Source organism: Borostomias antarcticus (assembly GCF_949987555.1).
Source record: "Borostomias antarcticus genome assembly, chromosome: 6".
NCBI classification, from domain to species: Eukaryota; Metazoa; Chordata; class Actinopteri; order Stomiiformes; family Stomiidae; genus Borostomias; species Borostomias antarcticus.
Window position 1 is genome coordinate 1,971,937 of NC_140239.1, and position 13,407 is coordinate 1,985,343.

At 46.5% G+C, this 13,407-nt stretch overlaps 1 protein-coding gene across 1 annotated transcript; it reads left to right on the forward strand.

Annotated features, from left to right (window-relative positions):
- Positions 1-10,572: 10,572 nt before the first annotated feature.
- Positions 10,573-12,989, forward strand: prdm8b (PR domain containing 8b; the record flags this gene model as incomplete). The annotated part of the gene is made up of 3 exons (XM_084439531.1): positions 10,573-10,791; positions 11,160-11,391; positions 11,719-12,989. 3 exons carry the CDS (start codon positions 10,573-10,575, stop codon positions 12,987-12,989), a joined length of 1,722 nt encoding a protein of 573 aa, XP_084295657.1.
- Between the last annotated feature and the right edge of the window lie 418 nt (positions 12,990-13,407).

The window sequence follows — 13,407 nt, forward strand, 5'->3', positions numbered from 1 at the left end:
GAGATGAGATGAGGAGAGAAGAGATTAGGAGAGGAGAGAGGAGATGAGGAGAGAAGAGATGAGGAGAGAGGAGAGGAGAGAGGAGATGAGGAGAGAAGAGATGAGGAGAGAGGAGAGGAGATGAGGATAGAGATGAGGAGAGAGGAGATGAGATGAGGAGAGAGGAGATGAGGATAGAGGAGATGAGGAGAGAAGAGATGAGATGAGGAGAGAGGAGAGGAGGAGAGAGGAGATGAGATGAGGAGAGAAGAGAGGAGATGAGGAGAGAGGAGAGGAGATTAGGAGAGAGGAGATGAGATGAGGAGAGAGGAGAGGAGCAGGGAAAAGTCCGATAGAGACCTGCGTCACCAGGGTTCAGGCTGGGGCAGACAGCGCCAGACATGGGTCCCTCCTCTCCCCAAAGTGTGTGTGTGTGTTTTGGGAGGGGTGGGGAGGGGGTGCATGCCCTGAGGGCAGAGGAACCAGGAACATTAAGCCTTGCCGTGGTGGTTCAGCACAGGCCTGAGCCTTGAGCAAGTCTGGCAGCTGGACTCAGGGGGTGGGGGGGTTTAGGGGATGGTTTTTTTTTAGGGGGTGGGTGGTGAGGCAGCCAACGGGGGAGTGGGGAGGCGTGGGTCAAACCCAGGAGCTGCCCCCTCCGCACCTCAGGGACACACACATTCAGGACCCTGTCCTCAGTCACGGCTGGTGAGGGGTCCACCATCAATGTTTTTCTCTCGTCTGAATCAAACCTGCTACGGCATCGAAAGAATTCTGAGCCACTATCCAAAGCACACGAAAGTTGCTGGAGTAGTGAGTTCGTTTGGACAAGGGATGAGGCAGAAAGCAGTGGTGTTCTCTGGAACAATTAGCTGAGGACAATTTCAGAGGCTGCGTTTTGATGCAGGTCAACTGCTCTTCGGACAGGCTGAGATTGAAATGTCTTGTCACAAAAATGTGAAGTACCTTGTGAACAATTTTACAAAACAGAATCCTTATCACAGATGCCATGTATTGGCTGGCAGAAGAAAAATGAATGTTTATGTGAGAAAACGTTGAAAGGTCAGAGGTCAGAGTTGTATAGACGTGCACATGGCTTTCTGTCTTGGCACAAACATGGCCTCCAATAAAGAACTATGGGACTGGTTTGATTTATCTGGATGTTGAGTCTGCAATAAAGCCTGAATTTAATTTAATTGATTAGATGATCACAATGATGTTAATGATGAGGAGTCCTCAGTCAGGGCCTCAATCAGGGCCTCAATCAGGGCCTCAGTAAGGGCCTCAATCAGGACCTCAATCAAGACCTCAATCAAGACCTCAATTAGGACCCCAATCAGGGCCTCAATCAAGACCTCAATTAGGACCCCAATCAGGGCCTTTGTGAATGTGCCTCGTGTTTCCCCTCCACTTCACATTATTGGATATGAAAGTGATCAAGGCTGTCGCGAGCCTATGAGGATGAGATGAGTGTGTGTGTGTGTGTGTGTGTGTGTGTGTGTGTGTGTGTGTGTGTGTGTGTGTGTGTGTGTGTGTGTGTGTGTGTGTGTGAGCCTAGGTTCCAGCCTGTTCCTCCTCCTACCTCTGTGTTGACTCTCTTCCCGGTCATGCATCAGGAGCTGGGGAGAGAGAGAGAGAGAGAGAGAGAGAGAGAGAGAGAGAGAGAACGAGAGAGGGGACACCAGTGCTGCCAAAGAAGCCACTGAAGCCTTTTCTCCCCTTCTCTCTCCCTCTCTCTCTCTCTCCCTCTCTCTCTCTCTCTCTCTCTCTCCCTCTCTCTCTGCATGGGCCTCGCTGTGTTTTTGGCAGTTACAACTGACCATCGTGGGCCTCGGTGCCAATTTTTGTGAAAACTGGCGCATATGGCAGCTGAAGTGCCATATGCCGTACAGAATATTTTTTGGCTGTTTCTTCCATTTGTATAATCGTTGGATCCCGTATAAAAGTGGCTCGTTATTAATTTATTCCTTCCTCTCTTTTTTTCAGTCAATCGCTGTTTTTTTTCGGTCACACTTCAGAGGATTAATTTTATGCCTATGTACAAAGTTAATTTAAAGTGCACTGTGAGAATTAGCAAAGAGCAACCTGGGGAACATCTCCAACATGTGATGTGAACACAGAGAGGGTTGACAGAGAGTCTAGGTAGGGCTAACAGGGTTGAGAGAGAGTCTAGGTAGGGCTAACAGGGTTGAGAGAGAGTCTAGGTAGGGCTAACAGGGTTGAGAGAGAGTCTAGGTAGGGCTAACAGGGTTGAGACAGAGTCTAGGTAGGGCTAACAGGGTTGAGAGATAGTCTAGGTAGGGCTAACAGGGTTGAGAGATAGTCTAGGTAGGGCTAACAGGGTTGAGAGAGAGTCTAGGTAGGGCTAACAGGGCTGAAAGAGTCTAGGAAGGGCTAACAGGGTTGAGAGAGAGTCTAGGTAGGGCTAACAGGGTTGAGAGAGAGTCTAGGTAGGGCTAACAGGGTTGAGAGAGAGTCTAGGTAGGGCTAACAGGGTTGAGAGAGAGTCTAGGTAGGGCTAACAGGGTTGAGAGAGAGTCTAGGTAGGGCTAACAGGGTTGAGAGAGTCTAGGTAGGGCTAACAGGGTTAAGAGAGAGTCTAGGTAGGGCTAACAGGGTTGAGAGAGAGTCTAGGTAGGGCTAACAGGGTTGAGAGAGAGTCTAGGTAGGGCTAACAGGGTTGAGAGAGTCTAGGTAGGGCTAACAGGGTTGACAGAGAGTCTAGGTAGGGCTAACAGGGTTGAGAGAGTCTAGGTAGGGCTAACAGGGTTGAGAGAGAGTCTAGGTAGGGCTAACAGGGTTGAGACAGAGTCTAGGTAGGGCTAACAGGGTTGAGAGAGAGTCTAGGTAGGGCTAACAGGGTTGAGAGAGAGTCTAGGTAGGGCTAACAGGGCTGAAAGAGTCTAGGAAGGGCTAACAGGGTTGAGAGAGAGTCTAGGTAGGGCTAACAGGGCTGAAAGAGTCTAGGAAGGGCTAACAGGGTTGAGAGAGAGTCCAGGTAGGGCTAACAGGGTTGAGAGAGAGTCCAGGTAGGGCTAACAGGGTTGAGAGAGAGTCTAGGTAGGGCTAACAGGGTTGAGAGAGAGTCTAGGTAGGGCTAACACGGTTGACAGAGAGTCTAGGTAGGGCTAACAGGGTTGAGAGAGTCTAGGTAGGGCTAACAGGGTTGACAGAGAGTCTAGGTAGGGCTGATAGATGATCTGTGAAGAAGGGAGGAAAAGTTCTCTTTCCCCTCTCCTTTTTTCCCCGTCACTCACACACACACACACATATTTGAACACACACACACACACACATTTGAACACACACACACACACACACACACACACACACACACATATTTGAACACACACACACACATATTTGAACACATACACAGACACAAAGTAGCAGCCCCGGTTCTGTTCCTGGTTTCAAGAGCCACAGTCTCACTCTTTCCTCTCCTCTTCTGCCCTCCATTAGAAAGAGAATGGAAAGTCTCCAGCGTTCCCTGCGTTCAGAGCGACGGTGCGGCCCGATCCACAGCGCTGGTTCCCTGCGTTCAGAGCGACGGTGCGGCCCGATCCACAGCGCCGGTACCGTACCTGGATGGTCTAGCGCTGGTTCAGAGCGATGGTGCGGCCCGATCCACAGCGCCGGTACCGTACCTGGATGGTCTAGCGCTGGTTCAGAGCGATGGTGCGGCCCGATCCACAGCGCCGGTCCCGTACCTGGATGGTCTAGCGCTGGTTCAGGGCTGGTGGGTGGTTGGTTCTCTCTTCAGTGCTCGTCCTCCTCCTCCTCTGCCCCAGACGGAGCCCCGGTGGCTGGCCAGTCCTCCTCCTCCTCTGCCCCAGACGGAGCCCCGGTGGCTGGACAGTCCTCCTCCTCCTCTGCCCCAGACGGAGCCCCGGTGGCTGGACAGTCCTCCTCCTCCTCTGCCCCAGACGGAGCCCCGGTGGCTGGACAGTCCTCCTCCTCCTCTGCCCCAGACGGAGCCCCGGTGGCTGGACAGTCCTCCTCCTCCTCTGCCCCAGACGGAGCCCCGGTGGCTGGACAGTCCTCCTCCTCCTCCACTCACAGTCATTCTAGAATGATCCTCCCAGCCTCCCAACTCCAAGGTTGAAAAATATTTTATAATATACAGAAATTTGAGTAGACTTGAAGAAAGCAAGACGGTTATTAATGGACAGTCAACAAGTTTTGCCAGTGACCTGTTTAACTCTCGGATGTTGCATTTTGGATAGTTAAAAACTGAGTTTTTTTTTTTTTTACCATTTCCTATCCTTTTCAATGATTATGTTAGTGAATGGTTGAAATGCTGTCATAGTACAAGTGAACCGCCAGGTTTACACAACCTTAAGGCCTGACGCTGTCTACCTGCATTCTACGTGGTCCTCTCAATAGGGAACATGCCAAGCCACTTGTAAACAGTATAATCAACCCCGTTGTGGATTGAAATGTAGACCACTGCAGCATTACTTGTTACAGGAAGTGACGCATGGGTATATTGTGGGCAAACAGGAAGTGTTAACAGGTAACAAGTGATACAGTATCTTGTCTTACCCTAAGATTTAAAATACTAATACTAATAATTAGGTTATATTAATAATAATAATAATAATAATTATTATTATTATTATATACATTACATTACTGTTTTACACAAGTCACGGATGACCTTAGCAGGGCAAACAAATTTCAATTACAGATTTTCAAAATTAATAAAATAAACAAACAGGATTTTTTTCCCTTCAACACTGTTTATTCATACATATTCATATTTTTTGTTGTTGACATGATCATTATGACATGATACTTGCCCACTTGACACAGCTGACCTCATGCTGCATAATTAGCCTTTATGATCCTGCAGAAGTCATCGTTTTCTTTATGGCTAGGCCATGCTGTGTGTGACAGAGAGAGAGAGAGAGAGAGAGAGAGAAGGGGGGAGTATTTCTATTTGTGGATGTGCTCTTTGTGGATGGGTAGGTGTCCATGTGTGTGTGTGTGTGCGTGTGTGTGTGTGTGTGTGTGTGTGCGCGCTCGCGCCCGTGCATGTGCGCAGAGGTGGCAGCCGGTGATCTTAAAACACTAGTATTTAAGGGGGACCATTTGTCATAAAACACGGGGGGTAGGTGGGGGGGTCATTCAGTCCAGGCCAGCCCCCTGCTCTATCACCATGGACCACTGCTCAGAGCCAAGCAGATGGCTGCTGATTGGGCAAGCTTTGTGGCTTTAATTCAGGGTACTGTATGGAAAAAAGGCCTTCTCATGCTTGGCTGAACAAGACTGGTGCAGGATGAGATTTACAACTAAGAGCAAATAATTTTTATGTTTCTGACCTAAAATACAAAATATGCATTAAACATAAAGATACACAGTGAATAGTATGAAATACTCAGTTTTCTTTATATATATATATATATATATATATATATATACATACATAAATATATATTATATAGCTGAACATATATTATATATATAAGCATATAGACTAGACTATAATATATAGCCTATATAAGCATATAGACTAGACTATAATATATAGCCTATATACATCATACGTGTGTGTTTGTGTGTGTGTGTGTGTGTGTGTGTGTGTGTGTGTGTGTGTGTGTGTGTGTGTGTGTGATATTGTGTTTGTGCATAGCTGCCTCTGTGCGTAATATATTACCACAATGGAAGGAAGCATGTACATATGATTTCGCCCAGTTGACAATTCAACCAATTTTGTAATTTACCATGTATAACATGGTCTCCTAGTGCCTGGCACCCTGTATTAAGCACTCCGTTTATTTTGACAAAAAAAACCTTTTAATTCAGTAAAGTAATTCAGAGTTCAGTAAAGCTGGTCTGAAGTTTTCACGAACCACTGAAACAACCTAGACTCTTCAGTTCCCAGAAGTCCAAATCCAGCTATTCATGATCATGATTTAGAGAAGCTGACAACAATTTGAATGTCAAATGAATGGGTGGTGGTACACAATAAATAACACGTGTCTCATCTCTCAAGCTGCAACATAGAAAACAGGAACCTACTTCTGTATAATGCAGTGATTCCGTTACAACTTGAAATTCGGACTGCTTTGAGTGACGGACCACAACCAACAGATGAGAACAAGTGACCAGAAAACTATACCCTACATACACTAACATATACATAAATACAAACAACAAAAGCATCTCCAACCGATTGCTGGTGTGCACTGAAGAAGCATATATGCCATGACATCCTAATTTGTTTGAATAAGATGCGTATTCAGTCGCTTGGTTATAAAGGCCCACTGGTCACACGGTAGACACATTCTTATGGTTGGCCCATAGAAAAACATGGCAGTATGTTTCATCAATTATGCAAATTGATGTTTTTGCGTTGATTTACTCGCTTGTCGGGTGGGATTTCCTAGAGCCATGTTAACAGACCACAATAAAGAGTGAAACAGCAGAACAAGAGAACCGCATCATATTGTGTAAGATAGACTTTTATTAAGGGCCCACTCACTCCGTGGTGCATAGGCTCCCCATCACACACCCTAGCCTGGCCTATCGCATGTGGTAGGGTACACTATTTAAAATGTAGATTACAGTAGGCTAGGCTATAACTATAAGCCTTTTCTCTTTTTTGAATGATTGTAATGCGACAGACTGGGACTTAGGTGAAACCAAAACGTCTGTCTTCTAGCCTACTGTTCTGTGAGTTACTGTTAACAGCATCAGTGCAATAAAGTAGCCTACTGTAGTAGTTCTGTGGTCTTGTGTGGCCTGCCATGTGTGATATTTACCACATTAGATCAAAGTACAGGCCTGCATCAGCACTTAGCCTACATTAATACTACTTGGATGGACATGAACGTCTAGTTTTGCTGGTTTACTATTGTGAATCTGAATGATAGGTCTAATGCACATTTTGTTAGACTAGCAGGCTAGATAACCTGTAACTCAACTGATGAGGGTTACAGCAAAACACCTGCTTTTCACTTTCACAAGAAAGACTTCATTTCACTCTAACCGCGAAAGCTAATTTAAACCACTCTTTTATCAGGCAACTGAGGTTTGTATTATGTTTTTCTACCCGTGGTTCAAAACCAACTGTTCCGCGAATGCAAATTATACATTGGCGCCCCCTAAATGAGAAAGAACATGATGGCAGATCGCAGTAATTCGTGTCCTGTAGAGAAGCCATCTCACTAAGTAGGCTACTCACTTTACCCTTTTAACAGATGTTGTTAAACTGAAATGTGGAGTCTGCTCTCACAGCGGTGGAGCTGCTCGTACCGCTGACGCCCTCTCCCCCCCTGAAGGACGGGTGCTGTGGCCGGGCAGGTGTCCACCGCCTCCCGCCCGCTGCGCGCGTCTCTGTGGGCACACTTCAAGTGGCTTGTGGAACGGGCAATAATACCGCTGCTGTGAACACAACACTTCCAGTACCGGTAAGCGAGGACCAACAAGGTGACCTAACACTCCCACACGTTGTTAACCTTTGATGACATTATTTGGAGATGATAGCGTCAAGTATGATTCAAGACAGTTTTTATAAACTCTCTTTTTGGTGTTGAAATCGAGGCTACTGTCAGAGTTCTGACTGCTGATTCATTTCACTTAATAGCAATGAGAATAATCACAACAATATTATTTTATCATTCATATAGCCTACAATAATAGAGTGAAAAATGTTATAGTAGTAGGCTACTAGCTATAGCCTATACAATAATGTACATTGTCTACCTACTAATAATGGCCTACCACCCATAATAAGAGTATTAATAATCATAACACCAACAGCAATAGTATTATTACTAACAATATTGTTATTATTATTATTATTATTAGTAGTAGTAGTAGTAGTAGTAGTAGTAGGCTAGTAGTAGTAGCTAGTAGGCTACTACTAGTAGTAGTAGTAGTAGTAGTAGTAGTAGTAGTAGTATTAATAATAATAATAATAATAATAATAAATAATGATAATATCCTTATACTGGGCTAATGTAATGGGGGTGACCACACCATACGATCAATTATAGGCAATCAAATTAAAACTCAATGAAATTAACACAAACCTGAAATTACGGCCAGATGGTACAACAAAAATCTATGGTTTTCAAATGACATCCTTTGGTCTGAAATCCTGCTCGAGTAACCGGGAAATAAGCAGCCTACAATAAAGGACACTCACAAGGTAGGCTGCTTCACTATAGCATGTCTATAAATCGCATGCAATGACAGCCGGCCAGGGAAGAGTTAAAGGGAGGGGACGGAGAGTGACACGCCTCATTGGGCAGATTATGTGCTGCAAACAAAAAGTGTGTGTCTGTGTGCCAGTCAGCCAGTGCACCGCGCCCCCATCTGCACGCCTCGCCTCCCTCTCCCCGCACTCTGCGACGGGTCTCATATCCACAGCAGCACGGTCACTCTCACAGCGGCGCTGGGGGATGTAGCCTGCTGGACGCGGACACAGGAGGACGCGTCTCACCAGGCTGTTGGCGACATATTGATATCTGGCATCACTTTGTGGATTATTATTATTTTTTATCATCTAAAAGGTACGTATAACCAATAGGCCAACGTTTTAACTGTTTAGCCTGCGAGAAATTGGTGTTTGTAAACGTGTGGCATCTCGATAAAGCACCAACGTGCAGCCGCTGAAACGGATAGTGTGGGCACGGAGCTCACAGATGTTAGTGCGCTCAGACAAACGGCAATTCAACTCAAATCCTAATTTAGGACACTTTCAGACGGACAAGGGCTCCGGATGCGAGTAGAACACAACCCGTGATGGGCTGAGAGTTGAATGGGTTTGCCTCATACATTTTATGGATGGGCTCTATTCTGTTCTCTCATTTAGGCTACTAAAGATGCATATTCATTGGCCCTTTTGTGTCGTTTTCCCCTGTGAGAAAGCGAGCCTTTAAGTCACAAAAGAACTGGCCATACAGGGGATGGGGCGAAAAATGCCCAATTTTCTGAAAGCAGAAGGCTTTTTAAAATGGTTTTTCATTTCTGTGAAAGTGGATACTAGAGGCAAGCCTAGGCTACGTATCCATATGAACCATTTCTATGCGTCTGAAGAGAAAAGTTACTTACTTTTTTTGGACATACACATTTCAAGAATGGAAATGTGCGGATTACTGGGGGAGTCTGGTTGATTTGCATTTTATGTTGCACCAGGCTAATAGCCACTGTCCTCATATAGCCTACAATAGATACATGAATGCAAAACAAATGATATAGCCTACTCTGACTCACACGAACAGCCCGGAGTGTAGGCTAATAAAGACTCCAGGCCTGTTTAAAGTAAATATGCCAATATTATAACAACAAATTATTATTTATTACAGTTATTTGCATGTCATGCAAGATCAAAGGACATTTACACATTTACAGTCCATAACAAAAGACTCATAAACAGCAACAGGGAGGGGGGGGCATTTCAGGAAAAACATGCAATCAAGTCTACTAGCCTATAGTCGTGCCATATTGACATATTGATAGGCTTAGTTGGTGTATAGATTTATAGATCTTGAGTTCACGTTCAGGCCTGTAAGGCTGCTGGACCACATGTCTTGAACGGTAAACACACATTCAGAGGAAGAGGAAGACATCATTAACCCCGCGTGCCGCCTTAATGACGGTCTCCCAGGGACGGAGTGGATTATGCTAATGAGGGGACATACGTCCCCCCTGTAGAAGGAGCGGAAGGTTAGCTGACATGAAATCGGTGACTTTGACAGTCGGTCCACTTGAAATCCATTCGATATGCTCATTCGATTTAGCACGGACCTTACCAGTGCGTATTGCTAATGTGTATTTGCTGTAAATGATAGGCGGGACTTCAAAATCACACATTTAGTGCAGTTGTTCACAGTGTCAGTTAGCCACTAACCTAAACCTTCAATAAAAACTAAATCAATAGCCTACTGATTGGAACGAATTATAGTTCATTAAGCCTATAGCCTATGCTAAAAGTAGGCTAGGCCATATAATTTGTATAAATTTGTTTGTAGGCTATTTGTATTTGTATGTGTTTTCATGGACCAACATTGGCCTGCTGATCGGTGTGCAATCCAGCCAAACCGTAATATAAAATAAACAATGTCTCTGTTATGTTTTCGAGTAGCCTATCCTCCCCAGAAATTCAAATAATTATCACAACAACAACAATAATAACAATAGTAGCCGAATAATAATAATAATACGCAATACGTGTTATTATAGTATTATTATTATCATGATTATTATTATTATTATTATTATTATTATTATTGTTGTTGTTGTTGTTGTTGTTGTTGCTGTTGTTATTCAATACTAGTAATAATAATCTCTATAATAATACGCATACATAGGCAATATGAATAGAACAATAATTCCAATACCACTGGAATGACCTGTGAAAATGAACATCATGATATTAATACTTATTATGGACATCAATTAATTAAACGCCTCGCAACAGAAGCCTCACTTGACCGCCCTTGACAGCTGGCTTAGCCAACCTCTAGTGGAGCAGTGATTTATTTCACTTCACCAAGACCATTTGTTAGCTATTTATTAAATCTCTCTCTCTCTCCCTCTCTCTCTCTCTCCCTCTCCCTCTCTCTATTTTCATAGACAACGATGGAGGAATCAAGCTCCCAAAAACCTGTGTGGGACGGCGACGCCAAGGCTGTGCAGCAGTGCTTAACGGATATTTTCACAAGCGTCTACACCACATGTGACATTCCAGAAAATGCCATTTTTGGGCCTTGTGTATTGAGCCACACGTCGTTGTACGACAGCATCGCCTTCATAGCCCTCAAATCAACGGACAAGCGAACTGCGCCTTACATATTCAGGGTAAGTGAACCCGATCTTACAAAGTTAGGACAGCATATTTTTTCATTTGTCTTCCATTTCATTTGTCTACTATTTTATTGCATCATCCGCTGAATTAAAATATCTGCCATTTGGCTCCTGAATTATTGTTCTAAGACCAACAATGGAAGAAGACAAAATGTTTTATGACTTTGGATCCGTGGCCGAAAACCCAACCACCTGAATAAAGATAAACACAGCCAACACAACGGCAAATCATGTAGAATCAGTGCTTAACGGCTTGAATAACCAATGTTTAACGAGTTAAATGAATGAGCCGACGAGGCGCCCTAGTTCCGTGGCGTCTGGTCTGACGGCTGTGCGCTTTGCTGCTGCCCGGTGACGCGCAGGTGGACACCTCGGCGACCAACAGCACTTCCGAGGGTCTGATGTGGCTGCGGCTGGTGCAGTCCGCCCGGGACCGGGACGAGCAGAACCTCGAGGCCTACGTGAAGAGCGGCCAGCTGTTCTACCGGTCTCTGCGGAGGATTGAGAAGGACGAGGAGCTGCTGGTGTGGTACGGGAAGGACCTGGTCGAGCTGCTGCTTCTGAGCTCCAGTAGAGCGCCTGCCAAAACCAAGGGTGGGTAGGCTAGCCCACCTAGGCCTGGGAAAAGAAAATCAATATTTATTTTCTTTGCAAATTAAATGTTTGACGCCCACTGTTAAGTTTGAGATTTCAAACTTAAAATGTAGAATTATCTCCACCTAGGCCTACAATTAAAGCAGACCCAATATAGGCCTACACTGTATTCAAAATATTTCACTAATAACATCTTATATTCAATTAAGTTAAGTTTGCCACTGAATTGATAACATTTTAACAATTTAATTGAAATTGCTATGAAAATAATATCTATTGTCGCCCATCTTGAATCAGGACTGATCCACTTTCCCTCCTCCTTCACAGGTCCGTCCCCTCACTCCTGCCCTGACTGCAACCAGTGCTTCCAGTTTGAGTTCCCCTACCTGGCCCACCTCAGGTTCCGCTGCACAAAGAGATTACAGAGCATGACGGGCGCCGACGAGGAGTCCGGTAAGGACAGCGGCAGCGAGCGCTCCAACACGACCCCGACCAGGGTCAGCCCCAGACTGGGCCGGTCCGAGGGCTTCCCCGCCCCGCCGGACAGCGCCAGCAAACCCTCCACGGACTTTCACAACCTGGCCCGGGACCTGGAGAACAACCGGACCAGCCCGCCCAGCGACAGGGAGGCGGAGATCCGCAGCGAGAGCTCCGGCAAGAGGAAGTTCTCCGAGGTGGAGGAGAGGGAGGGCTCCCGAGGGCCCAGCATGCCTCAGTCCAAGTCCAAGGAGGAGCTGGCGAGCTCGGCGCAGAACTACCGGGGGGCCTACGGCCTGGAGGAGAACCGCGGGGCCTTCTCACCGCCGGGGCCGGCGGAACCGGGCGTGGGCAAGCGAAGCGCCTTCACCGAGGTCAAGAAGCTTCCGTCAGGCCTCAAGCAGCACGGCGGCGCCAAGAACCTCCAGAGCTCCAACGCCGAGAACAAGGACGGAGGTCGGCCGAGCGGCAGCCCCGCCGAGAAGCACCTCAACATCAGGCAGGTGCTGTCGGAGACCCAGCCCCCTCAGTCGCGCATGGAGGCCTCGCCGATGGGCAGCGCCTTCACCTCCGTCAGCCAGCAGGGCGGCGAGCCGAGGAAGAGCGCCTTCAGCCAGCCGTCGCGCTCGTCCTTCTCCCAGCTCCCCTCGTCCCTCGTCATGCCGCCCAAGCTGCTGGACTGCCACCCGGCCGTGGGCGACACCATCTCCTCCAGCAGACTGTACCAGGCCGACCACCTGGCCGCCAAGCTGCAGAGCGCCGAGCTGGGCGCCAACTGCCCGGTGCCGGGCGGCATGGCCAAGCAGAGCCCGTTCCTCTACACCGCCTTCTGGCCCAAGAGCTCGGGGCCGATCCAGCTGCAGATGCCCTCGGCGCTGACCCTGCTGCCCCCCTCCTTCACCTCGCTCTGCCTGCCGGCGCAGAACTGGTGCGCCAAGTGCAACGCCTCCTTCCGCATGACCTCCGACCTGGTCTACCACATGAGGTCCCATCACAAGAAGGAGTACGCCATGGAGCCCATGGTCAAGCGGCGGCGCGAGGAGAAACTCAAGTGTCCCATCTGCAACGAGTCGTTCCGGGAGAGACATCACCTGTCGCGTCACATGACCTCCCATAACTGACTCCCGCAGAGCGAGGAGGAGCGAGGAGGAGCGAGGAGGAGGGAGGAGGAGGAGCGAGGTTTTGCAGTTCCTGTGTCAGACATGGAGGTTATTGACTTTAACAGACTGGGATAAGCCACTTAAACCTGTGCACTTGTTTTCACTTTCAACAACAAGGACAATTACTTTTGTTTGTTTTTTGTTTTTGGTCCATTACTTTTCCTAATATGTTTGGGTGTATGCAAATTACATTTTGACTTTGAAAATGAATCTATTTATCATATGAAGCACTTAAAATTGGGAAATAAGGGAAGATATGCATATGTGTAAATGTACAGTAAGTTGTATTTTATATTATATAAATACAGATATAGAAAATGAATAAAAATGTAGTTACACTTCATGGTTTACAATTACATTTTTCTCACTTCTACAATTG